Raw genomic sequence first — 13,569 nt, 5'->3', positions numbered from 1 at the left:
TGGGAACACTTACATACTGGTAGTTGTGGATTATGTGTCAAAAATGGGTTGAAGCCACCCAACAATAAAGCTCGAAGTGTGGTGGCATTTTTGAAAAAGAACATCTTCAAGAGATTTGGTATTCCAAGGGCCATTATTAGTGATGGGGGATCGTACTTTTGTAACAAAGCTTTTGATACCTTACTCACAAAGTATGGCATCAATCACATAGTGTCGACTCCCTATCATCCTCAAGCAAGTGGGCAAGTCGAAGTCTCCAACCGGGAGATCAAGAGTATTTTATCGAAGACTATGAATGCCATCTAGACGGATTGGTCAAAGAAATTTGATGATGCTCTTTGGGCTTATAGGACGGCTTACAAAATGCCGATTGATATGTCTCCGTATCGGTTAGTGTTCGAGAAAGCTTGTCGCCTACCAATGGAACTTGAGTACAAGGCTATGTGGGCATTGAAGAAGCTTAATCTTGAATGGGATGTCGCCGCTAACTTAAGTTCGTCCTTGTATAAGGACAAGATGAAGTACCTCCATGACAAGTACATCCGGAACAAGGAGTTCAAAGAAAGCGATCTTGTGCTATTGTTCAATTCTCGATTGAGGATGTTTCCGAGAAAGTTAAAATCCAAGTGGAGTGGTCCAATTGAGGTTGTGCATGTGACACCCTTTGGTGAATTATACTTGAATAACGAGAATGATGAGGTGTTTAGAGTCAATGGTCACCGGGTGAAACATTATCTTGGCAAATTTGATGATGGCCACGTTGTGGTGTTAATTCATTTCAAGTGATTGATGGTAACCTGCGTCGTGTAGCGACGTTATATTAGGCTCTTCTTGGGAGGCAACCCATGTGTATGCAGGAATGGATGTGCATTGCAGGGACTATGTCAAAATTTGGTTAAGTGTTGAAAGAGTGCGGACCTCACATTAATTGTGCCGAACGCACAATTCTAAAGGCAGCAACAGAAATCACTTTGCGTCGCACAATTCTATGTGCGATCGCACAACTAGAAGACCAAAAATTGCAAGTTCTCTGAACTTGGCCTGTTAAAATTCATAGCCAATCTGCGGTCACACAATAAATTGTACGGTCAGCACAAATTCTGTGGCCGCACTCACTTTTATGAGGACAGCAGAGATGCTTCAAGGTTCAGGTAAAGAGTGCGATCTACACTCAAAATTGTGCGGCCGCACTCGCCTTAGGTTTGGGGCGACTTGGTCAACCTGTAAATAAAACCTCAAGGTACTATTTACAACTTTACCACTCTGAGTTCTTGAACCCGAAGAAAACACAGTGCACGATCAATTAGTTCACAATCTTCCTTCATTTCATCAGTGTAGATTCTTACCTGCATCCTTCATAACTGGTATGTTCATTACATCTTTAGATTTTGCAATTTCTTTTAGTTTTTGGTCTTTTGTGGTAGAAGTATTGTTAGACCTAAAATGTCAATTGTTAGTCATAGGTGCTTAAAATCATGTTGGTAGTTTCATATATATTCATTAGGGACTGGGTAGACCACAAATCAAGTTAATTTGTGCATGCCATGTCTAAATTCTGAAACTTTGCATGACCCTTATGCTAACTGTCGTAAATGTTCAAATTGTGTGGCCGCACACAAATTTGTGCGGTCCACAGACCACTTGAATTGGGAAAATATTATGCTTGAAAAGTGTGGACCACACTCAAAATTGTGATGTACGCAGTAAAATTATGCGGCCGCATAATAATTTGTGCGATAGCACTTTTGAACTTCAGAGAATCAGTATCTCAGGATTGGATTTGTGCGGCCGCCTTCAAAATTGTGCGGTCCGCACTTCAGGATGTACGGCCGCACTCACAATTATGCGGTCCGCAATTTAGGATGTGCGGCTGCACTCACAATTATGTAGTCCGCACTTCAGGGGGTGCGACCGCACTTTAGAATTATGCGGTCCACACTAGACAGTCTGCGGCCGCACTCAGAATAATGCGGTCCACACTATCTCCTTTGATGACTTTTGTGCTTCAATTGTTCTGCAAATGTTTGAATTGTTTTGAACTCAACTGACCTATGCACCTTGTATTGCAGAAAAATGGTTAGATCACGTGATTGAGGCGATACATCAAAAAGGAGAGGTGAATCTTCTCGAGGTAGAGGAAAAGGCACTCGCCCTCTACAAGTGCAATCGAAGCCTATTGATAAAAAGCCAACCACCGGGAGAGAAAGGTCCACTGAACCCTCAGAATATAGTTCCTATGCCCCATCCAGGGAAGCCTCCGAGGGTCATTCATTGGAGGTCCAACCACAGGTCCAGTCCCAACCATCCCAACCCACTGGCCATTTTCAATTGCGCGACAAACCTACATCTAGTTCTTCTAGAGGTTCTAATGCAGGAAGCCAGAGTTCCGAGCCCTCCTCTACACCTGCTCCTCCGGCACCATTAGTTATTGATGTCGATGATGACGATGTCCCGGATGATGGTAGGGGGGGGGGACACTCGAGTGGGAGGGCTTGAGAGGTTGAAGAGAAAGGAAACATGGGAGGATCATTTCGTCAGCTTGACATCCTTCAACAGGTTTTGGGAATTATGGCCCCAGAGGTCGCTCATACTTGAGCGACAGTTCTTAGTGAAGGATTTGGATATTCATAATCCAAATGTCCTTAGACAGTTTCACGAGCGCAAGGGGTGGAAGTGGTTCACCTGTAATGTCAAAGATGCAAATGAGCATTTGGTCAGGGAGTTCTACGCCAATGCGGCTCACATAAAGAAGGGAACAAAAATGACAAAGGTGAGAAATTTAAAAGTCCGCTTTGACGTCTGCTCTTTGAACACTTATGTGGGGTTCGAAGAAGTGGAGGCAGTCCAGTACCTAGTGAAGTTATCTGTGGGTGATGCATCTCGCCCTTGGCTAGTTGATATTTTTGCCGCCCGAGGACCTTCACCACCATGGATTACAGTAGGAGTCCCTATACTCCGGGCCACCCTCAATTTTGAAGCTAAAGGGTGGCAAACCTTTGTATGTAGCCGGATTGATCTGAGTTTAAATGAAAACAACCTCTCACTTCCCCGGGCAGTTCTGGGGGCTTCTATTATGGTGGGGGTACCCGATCGATGTGGGTGCCATCATGTCAAACAACATTACATTGGCGGTCTAAAAAAGTGAAAAGTCCTAGCCTTATCCAAAAACCCTCACAGCGTACTTCAATGATGCAAATGTGGAGCCTAGGCCATCTGACACAAAAGCAATGGCCAAGAAGCCTTTATCATGGTACCACCTGCAGGGTGGTTACAACCCAAAGTTCAAGGGTAAGGTCACTACCACCGTTGGCCAGTCTGACAAGCCATTGGTGGTAGGTTCTGAGGCTGCTGCTGAGCCATCTACAGCTCCCATGCCTTCCAAAGAAGTTGACCCTTCCACCGGGCCAGCCGAATTGCCACCACCTTCATCTTCTAGGCCATCAATTGCAGTACTAGTGCCAGCCTCATCAACTTATCCTCTCACAGCACCGTGAGTCTCCCAGACTTTGGCGAGCCTCAACAACTAGATGCAGATAGCCACTTCTAAGTTGTCTGACATATCCAGTACTGTTGCAGCATAGTCCCCTACCCCAGTAGCATCACATGTCCCTCCGTCAGTAGAGGAAACATTGTAGAAGATTCTGGACAACCAGAAGACTATTATGGATACACTGGTGGCTCACGGGGTGCTATTGAGGAGTTGACCAAGCGTGTGAAGAAGATGAGGAAATCGCAGGCTTCAAAGAAAATAGTGAAGAGTTTGAGAAAAGAGGTGTCGAAGATAGCAGTAGTAGGTTGTTTTCCTTTTGACTTACTGATGGGGACAAATCCATCAGTACCAGCTGACCCAGCGGCACAATCAACAAAGATACCAGCTGGCCAGTCTGACGAGCCATATCCCACTGCTGAGGAGCTGCTTCAGATGCTCAGCAATCCTGTGGACCCTCAGCTCAGTGATGGTAAGATATAGTTGGAGGAGACTGAGGGTGGTGATGCTGGAAGTCACCCTTAGACCACATAAGGAGTTTTTTTTATTCTCTATCCTCTTTTGTTTTGATTGTGCTAAGCATTGAGGACAATGCTTGTTCTTATTTTTTTTTGGGGGGGGGGGGTCTATTTATGTTCATTTTGGATGACTGTGATGCATTTTGATGACATTTGATTACATTTGATTACTTTTGGGTCTATAATAACTTTAATACTATTTTTCTTTTCTTTTTTTTATTTTTTATTTTCTCCCTTTGCTTTGCATCTTTCTTCTGGATTTTATGTTGTTCCTATTTATCCTATGATTGTTGTTGTGATACTAATATTGTCTCCTTTTTGTTCTTTTGTTCTTTTGTCTTTTTGTTTTTTTGTGCCGAGGGTCTTTCGGAAACAGCCTCTCTACTCCTTCGGGAAAGGGGTAAGGTCTAAGTACACACTACCCTCCCCATACCCCATTAGTGGGATTTTACTGGGTTGTTGTTGTTGATGTTGTTGTTGTATTTTCTCCCTCATTATGTATATATTCATCCCTCGTGTATATATTTTATTCCTCTCGATTTGTATATTCATTTGCCTTACTTTCAGTAGTTTATTTCATAGCTTCTTCATTTTGTTTTCTTAAAAGTATAACTTCTTAGTTACTTTATTAGCTTCTTTTTGATTTGTTAGCTTATTTTTCTATTTTAGTGAACAATAAGCCTTTGGTTTTCTTAATGCTACGGTTCTTTCCAACGGCCGTCTTGTGTAAACGGGGTGACTCTTCCCAACGATTGATGGCGTGACAACCTTCTTGAGGGATTGAGTCAGTTTTTAATGATTAGGTAGAAACAAGTAGTATTAATGAATAAATAAGGGTCAAGCATGCTTCACTTGGTACCAACACACTTAACTACGCGCTTATGGTTAAAATCAAGTGTTTGTAAAAAAATAGCCCTAGTTAGTGACCTTGTAACTCTTGTATTGACTTAGGCAATCATCGGGTGGTTTAGTTGAACATTTAACTATTTTCAATCTTGAATGCGACTGTTGTGGGCCCTCGACTCTATTCTCTTTGACAATCCGATTGTGTGAGAGGTGAGGTATTTTGTTACAAGTCCAAGTACCCGTGCGAGTGTCATTGAAGAAGCTTAATCTTGAATGGAATGTCGCCGCTAACTTAAGGGTGGCATAATTGAATGAGCTTGATGAATTACGGTTCCATGCATATTTAAGTTCGTCCTTGTACAAGGACAAGATGAAGTACCTCCATGACAAATACATCCTGAACAAAGAGTTCAAAGAAAGCGATCTTGTTCTATTGTTCAATTCTCGGTTGAGGATGTTTCCGAGAAAGTTGAAATCCAAGTGGAGTGGTCCATTTGAGGTTGTGCATGTGAAACCCTTTGGTTCATTATACTTGAAGAAAAAGAATGATGAGGTGTTTAGAGTCAATGGTCACCGGGTGAAACATTATCTTGGCAAAATTGATGATGGCCACGTTGTGGTGTTAATTCGTTTCAAGTGATTGATGGTAACTTGCGTCGTGCCGTGACGTTATATTAGGCTCTTCTTGGGAGGCAACCCATGTGTATGCAGGAATGGATGTGCATTGCAGGGACTATGTCAAAATTTGGCCAAGTGTTGAAATAGTGCGGACCTCACATTAATTGTGTCGAGTGCACGATTCTAAAGGCAGCAGTAGAAATCACTCTACGTCGCACAATTCTATGTGCGGTGGCATAACTGCAAGACCAAAAATTGCAAGTTCTTTGAACTTGGCCTGTCAAAATTCATAGCCAATCTGCTGTCGCGCACAAAATTATGCAGTCAGCACAAATTCTATGGCCGCACTCACTTTTATGCGGACCGAAGAGATGCTTCAAGGTCCAGGTAAAGTGTGCGGTCTACACTCAAAATTGTGCGGCCGCGCTCGCCTTAGTTTTGGAGCGAGTTGGTTAACCTATAAATAAAACCTCAAGGCACTATTTACAACTTTACCACTCTGAGTTCTTGAACCCTAAGTAAACACAGTGCACGATCAATTAGTTCACAATCTTCCTTCATTTCATCAGTGTAGATTCTTACCTGCATCCTTCATAACTGGTATGTTCATTACATCTTTAGATTTTGCAATTTCTTTTAGTTTTTGGTCTTTTGTGGTAGAAGTATTGTTAGACCTAAAATGTCAATTGTTAGTCATAGGTGCTTAAAATCATGTTGGTACTTTCATATATGTTCATTAGGGACTGGGTAGACCACAAATCAAGTTAATTTGTGCATGCCATGTCTAAATTCTGAAACTTTGCATGACCCCTATGCTAACCGTCGTAAATGTTCAAATTGTGTGGCCGCACACAAATTTGTGCGGTCCACAGACCACTTGAATTGGGAAAATATTATGCTTGAAAAGTGCGGACCACACTCAAAATTGTGATGTACGCAGTAAAATTATGCGGCCGCATAATAATTTGTGCGATAGCACTTTTGAACTTCAGAGAATCAGTATCTTAGAATTGGATTTGTGCGGCCGCCTTCAAAATTGTGCGGTCTGCACTTCAGGATGTACGATCGCACTCACAATTATGTGGTCCACACTTCAGGATGTGCGGCCGCACTCACAATTATGCAGTCTGCACTTCAGGGGGTGCGACCGCACTTTAGAATTGTGCGGTCCACACTAGACAGTCTGCGGCCGCACTCACAATTGTGCGGTCCACACTATTTACTTTGATGACTGTTGTGCTTCAATTGTTCTGCAAATGTTTGAATTGTTTTGAACTCAATTGACCTATGTACCTTGTATTGCAGACAATGGATAGATCACGTGGTTGAGACGATACATCAAAAGGGAGAGGTGAATCCTCTCGAGGTAGAGGAAAAGACACTCGCCCTCTGCGAGTGCAATCAAAGCCTATTGCTAAAAAGGCAACCACCGGGAGAGGAGGGCCACATAACCCTCCGAATATAGTTCCTATGCCCCATCCAGGGAAGCCTCTGAGGGTCATTCATTGGAGGTCCAACCTGAGGTCCAGTCCCAACCATCCCAACCCACTGACCATTTTCAATTGCGCGACAAACCTACATCTAGTTCTTCTGGAGGTTCTGATGTAGGAAGCCAGGGTTCCGAGTTGTCCTCTACACTTGCTCCTCCGGCACAAGTAGTTATTGATGTCGATGATGATGATGTCCTGGGTGATGGTAGAGGGGAGGACACTCGAGTGGGAGGGCTTGAGAGGTTGAAGAGAAAGGAAACATGGGAGGATCGTTTCGTCAGCTTGACATCATTCAACAGGTTTCGAGAATTATGGCCCCAAAGGTCGCTCACACTTGAGCGACAGTTCTTAGTGAATGATTTGGATATTCATAATCCAAATGTCCTTAGATAGTTTCACGAGTGCAAGGGGTGGAAGTGGTTCACCCACAGTGTCAAAGATGCAAATGAGCACTTGGTCAGGGAGTTCTACGACAATGTGGCTCACATAAAGAAGGGAACAAAAATGACAAAGGTGAGAAATTTAAAAGTCCGCTTTGACGTCCGCTCTTTGAACACTTCTGTGGGGTTCGAAGAAGTGGAGGTAGTCCAGTACCTATTGAAGTTGTCTGTGGGTGATGCATCTCGCCCTTGGCTGGCTGATATTTTGGCCGCCCGAGGACCTTCACCACCATGGATTACAGTAGGAGTCCCTATACTCCAGGCCACCCTCAATTTTGAAGCTAAAGGGTGGCAAACCTTTGTATGTAGCCGGATTGATCTGAGTTTAAATGAGAACAACCTCTCACTTCCCCGGGCAGTTCTGGTGGCTTCTGTTATTGTGGGGTACCTGATCGATGTGGGTGCCATCATGTCAAACAACATCACATTGGCGGTCTAAAAAAGTGAAAAATCTTACCCTTATCCAAAAACCCTCACAGAGTACTTCAATGATGCCAAAGTGGAGCCGAGGACATCTGACACAAAAGTAAAGGCCAAGAAGCCTTTCTCATGGTGCCACCTGTAGGGTGCTGACAACCCAAAGTTCAAGGATAAGGTCACTACCACTGTTGGCCAGTCTGACAAGCCATTGGTGGTGGGTTCTGAGGCTGCTGCTGAGCCATCTACAACTCCTATGCCTTCCAAAGCAGTCAACCCTTCCACCGGGCCAGCCGAATTGCCACCACCTTCACCTTTATCCTCTCACAGCACTGTGAGTCTCCCAGACCTTGGCGAGCCTCAACAACTAGATGCTGATAGCCACTTCTAAGCTGTCTGACATATCCGGTACTGTTGCAGCACAATCCCCTACCCTAGTAGTACCACAGGTCCCTCCGTCAGTGGAGGAAATATTGAAGAAGATGCTGGAGAGCCAGAAGACTATTATGGATACACTGCTGGCTCACGGGGTGCTATTAAGGAGTTGACCAAGCAGGTGAAGAAGATGAGAAAATCCCAGGTTTTAAAGAAAACAGTGAAGAGTTTGAGAAAAGAGGTGACGAAGATAGCAGCAGTAGGTGATTTGCCTTTTGACCTACTAATGGGGACAAATCCATCAGTACCAGCTGACCCAGCGGCACCATCAGCAAAGACACCAGCTGGCCAGTCTGACGAGCCAGATCCCACTACTGAGGAGATGCTTCAGATGCTCGCCAAACCTGTTGTCCCTCAGCCCGGTGATGGTAAGATACAATTGGAGGAGACTGAGGGTGGTGATGCTGGCAGTCACCCTTAGACCACATAAGGAGTTTTCTTTATTCTCTATCCTCTTTTGTTTTGATTGTGCTAAGCATTGAGGACAATGCTTGTTCTTATTCTGGGGGGGGGGTCTATTTTTGTTAATTTTGGATCACTGTGATGCATTTTGATGACATTTGATTACTTTTGGGTCTATAATAACTTTAATACTATTTTTTGTTATTTTATTATTATTTATTTTCTCCCTTTGCTTTGCATTTTTCTTCTGAATTTCATGGTGTTCCTATTTATCATATGATTGTTGTTGTGATACTAATATTATCTCATTTTTGTCCTTTTGTCTTTTTATTTTTTTGAGCCGAGGGTCTTTCGGAAACAGCCTCTCTACTCCTTCGGGGCAGGGGTAAGGTCTGCGTACACACTACCCTCCCCAGACCCTATTAGTGAGATTTTACTGGATTGTTGTTGTTGTTGTTGTTGTAGTTTCTCCCTCATTATGTATATATTCATCCCTCGTGTTTATATTCTATTCCTCTCGATTTGTATATTCATTTGCCTTACTTTCAGTAGTTTATTTCATAGCTTTTTCATTTTGTTTTCTTAATAGTATAACTTCTTAGTTACTTTATTAGCTTCTTTTTGATTTGTTAGCTTATTTTTCTATTTTACTGAACAATAAGCCTTTGGTTTTCTTAATGCTACGATTCTTTCCAATGGTGGTCTTGTGTAAACCGGGTGACTCTTCCCAATGATGTAAACCGGTTATTTCCGAGAACTAATGAAATGTGCTTTCTTGCAGGAATATTGGGAAACGGGCCAAAGAAGTGAAAATCAACTCAAAAAGGAGTAAAATTGGACAAGAACCAAAATAAGGCAAAAAGGGCTATAATGCGGACCGCACAATACTGTGTGCGGCCGTAAACTCTAAAGATTCATTGATAGAATTCCTTCACAGAGTGCGGACCGCACAATTATTGTGCGGCCGAAGAAGACTAGATTCAGAGACTAATAGTTTGGGAGCTTAAAGATGTGCAGATTGCACTATTATTCTGCGGCCACAGGATGCCAAAATGCGGCCGCATTAGTAAATATGCGGTCCGCATAATGAAGCCCAGATCCAGTCCAAGAACAAGAGTGGGGCCGCACTCAGAAATGTGCGGTCTGCACAATTAGAGGAAGTGCAGCCGCATCTCACTTTTATGCAATCGCAGAAAGTCAACCTGGCCAGTCAATCTCAGAGTGTGGATCACACACATAATTGTGCGGCCGCACAACCTTCACAGGGGCAATTTTGTCTGATATTTTCAACTGGGTATAAATAGATCTTTTTCTCATTTTTAGGTTAAGTATGGTGCACCTGAACACTTAGAGCCATTTTTATTTACTGTATTGGGTAACTTTGTATTAGTTTGGCATTTAAACATTAGATTTTCTTTCCTTAATCAATTATTATGCATTTTATCTTAGTTTCTTCTTTAATTTCTTCATTTTCCATGAGTAGCTAAATCCTTAGCTAGGGTTGTGACCCAATCCTAGTATGGGTAATTAATGGATGATTGGTTTAGGGCTTATTTATGATTGGGTATATGATATTTAGCCTAGTTCTTGCTTGAATTTGAGAATTGATGTTTGCAAACGTTGATTCATGCCTAATTGACTTAGTCTTTACTTGAGAAAGTGAGACTAAGTCTAGAAAAACTTGGCTAACAAGAATTTGGGGTGAATTCAAGAAATTGATTGCCTAATTAAAGGGTCGAATCCAGAGATAGTAAGACCCGACTTGAGCATTTATAACTTATTTCGTGAGATACCCATTTGGACTTGAGAAAGCGAAATTGGGCAAAATCACTCAAACTACCGAGAGGTATAGAGTGAGTAATTGAGTATGATTGCTATATTATATCCCGATCAACCAAACATGCCCTAAAGCTCTAAATCCGTTAGGTAACCAACTAGGCGGAAGTCGCAACCCTAGATCTTTTATAACTTGAAAAACAACCAAAACCAAAAACATTGTCTCTTAGCTTTACAATTACAAGCATTAGAGTAAATTTAGAAGTACAAACAACAATTGAAAATGTAGAAGTGTAATCTTAGGCACGTCATACATTCACACTAGGTATATACCTAATCCCACATCAAGCTCCATGTGGAATCGACCCCGACTCATGTTGGGTTTTTATTATTGCATCGACCGCCTCGCAACCTAAATTAGTGGTGTGAGTTTGGGCGAAATCAATCATACAAACTTAGTCGAACCCTCAAATCACCTCAAACAATGCTAAAACCACGAATCGTACCCCAATTCAAGCATAATGAACTTTGAAATTTCAAATTTGTACAAGCGACACCGGAACATATCAAATCAAGTCCGATTGACCTCAAATTTTTCACACAAGTCATAAATGACATAACGGAGGTATTCCAATTTTCAGAATTGGATTCCGACCCCGATATCAAAAAGTCAACCCCTAGTCAAACTTTTCTAAAATTCGACTTTCGCCATTTCAAGCCTAATTCCACTACAGACCTCCAAATAATTTTTCAGACGCACTCCTAAGTCCAAAATCACCATACAGAGCTATTGGAATCATCGAAATTAAAATCCGAGGTCATTTACACATAAGTCAATATCCGATCAACTTTTCCATCTTAAGTTTTCAATTAAGAAACTAAGTGTCTCATTTCACTCTGAAATCTTTCTGGACCCGAACCAACTAACCCGGTAAGTCATAAAACAACTGTAAGGCATAAATTGAGCAGTAAATGGGGGAACGAGGTTATAATACTCAAAACGACCGGCCGGGTCCTTACAGTCATTTAATAAGACAACGACGTATTGGTATCGAATTAACGATTATCGAACGGTTTATCGATTAAACCAAATAGAAATTATTTGAACAACCAATACCAAACGATCAAATATATAGTTCAAATTGTCTCTGTTAGTTTCTGAACAATCAATACCATTAGCATTATTATCCACAAAACAATTAGAAAATCCCACTTACATACAAACTTCAAACTCTAATTGTAAGTGAAGTAATGAAACAACCCTCAGTTAAGTAAAATGACCCAGAGAGGAATTCAAATCATGTCCACGAATTAAATGAGAAACCAGAGATGACTGTCATTAGCTACAGGCAGTTCTATCATTCTATGTACAATTACTTATGCAATAATGTAGTAACAAGTTTATATACATAGAGGTAAAGAGTAAATGTAAAAAAATTTAATGTGTTAACGGTTTACCCGATAAGAAAATTAAGTAATCCACCCCCAAACCGTTAAGCCGTTATTTATAAAATCTTAATCCGTTCACTATCTATTACCCCGATAATCTGATACCTATAAGCCAATAGGCCATCAGTTCGGTTCGGTTAACGGTTTCTGTTCGATTTTGAACTACCCTACTCTCGACCCTTTTTTCTTATTATTTCTTCTCCTTCTTCTTCCTTACTAATTCAACTTCATCCATATTTTTTAAGGGATTTACCTTTCTATATTACATATGAAACTTTATTACTCTCCCTAATCAAGTTTTAACTTAATTATATGGCCATATACGATTTACCAATTATATATAAATTAGTTTTAAATGAGTATCCCTTTATATTCGGAATTGAATAAGGAATCAGTTATTTCCCATCCATGTTCTTTCTCTCCTGCGCTCTCTCTCCCTCTCCGTCTCTCTCTCTTTCTCTCTCTCTCTCTCTCTCTCTCTCTCTCTCTCTCTCTGTATCTCTCATTCTCTGTTCTTTCCCCAAATTTTCTTCCTTGAATATTTTCTACTTTTTATCCTTTCATGTTGTATATATTTTTAATGGAATTCATCAATGGATTTCAATCGTTTTACTATAAAGTTTTAACTTAGCAATTTTCTTTCATGTTACACAATTGGTGTTCAAATTAAAATTGTCAATCAACAAATTTTGAAGGTGTTTGACTCTCCACCATTGACAGCCATTAAAAAGTTTTGAAGCTTTGAATTCGAATTTGGGTTTTCAAAAATCATCATTTGTTTGAATTGGGTATTTTTGCAAACATTAGGGAATATTATTTGGAGTTTATATCTCAAGGTGTTTGGTGAAGATTAAACTTGATTTTGGTAGAATTTCAGATTGAAACCCGAAGAAGAAGAAGAAGAAGAGGAACACATGACATAAAATATACTTATGAAATTGTATTATAAATATATGTAAATTGTATTTAAGTTGTATTCAGTTGTAGTTATATATTTTTATTTGAATGTTGTATAAAAGTTGAAAAATAGTTGTATATTGTATGAAGCAATGTATGAAATTTATATTTAAGTTATAAATACTATCTTTTTACATAAAGTTGTTGATATGTATCAAGATTGTATTAAAAGAGGACATTTTGGTTGAAATTTCAGAGAGGAAGAAAAACTCACTACATACAAAATATATACAAATCTTTTACAAAATACATACAGAAGACATATTGTATAAAATTTGTATGAAAATTGTATGATGTTGTAGTTGTATTTAACTGGGTAAAATGATATATGAAAGTTGTAAATAAATTATAAATAAGTTGTATATTATATAATTAGTTGTATGAAATTTATGTTTAGTTTATATGTTGTAGTAGATGTATCAAATTTGTACGAAATTTATTTTTAATTGGTATGCTGATGTACCATACAAATTTATTATCATCAAGTTTATATTGTTGTTGATGCTGGTGCTAGGGGTGTACATAGGTCGAGTTAGTTCGGGTTTTGCAATTACCAAACCAAACCAATTGTGTCGGGTTATTAAATCTAAAGACCAAACTAAAATAATAAACTCGGGTTTTTCAATCTCGGTTTTTTCTCGAGTTTTCGTGTTATTCGGGTTTTTTCTCCAGTAAAATCTTCGTAGCACAAAACATATAACTTGTGCTCCAAATATTTCTTTAATCCTAGTAAG

At 40.4% G+C, this 13,569-nt stretch overlaps 1 protein-coding gene across 1 annotated transcript; it reads left to right on the top strand.

Moving 5' to 3' along the window:
- The first annotated feature begins 363 nt into the window (after positions 1–363).
- On the top strand, positions 364–786 carry LOC138897691 (uncharacterized). The gene has a single exon (XM_070183695.1). It carries the CDS (start codon positions 364–366, stop codon positions 784–786), a length of 423 nt encoding a protein of 140 aa, XP_070039796.1.
- The last annotated feature ends 12,783 nt before the right edge of the window (positions 787–13,569 follow it).

The sequence above is a fragment of the Nicotiana tomentosiformis genome, chromosome 8, assembly GCF_000390325.3.
Source record: "Nicotiana tomentosiformis chromosome 8, ASM39032v3, whole genome shotgun sequence".
NCBI classification, from domain to species: Eukaryota; Viridiplantae; Streptophyta; class Magnoliopsida; order Solanales; family Solanaceae; genus Nicotiana; species Nicotiana tomentosiformis.
Note: the sequence above shows the minus strand (reverse complement) of the source record. Positions and strands in the feature narration are given on the sequence as shown.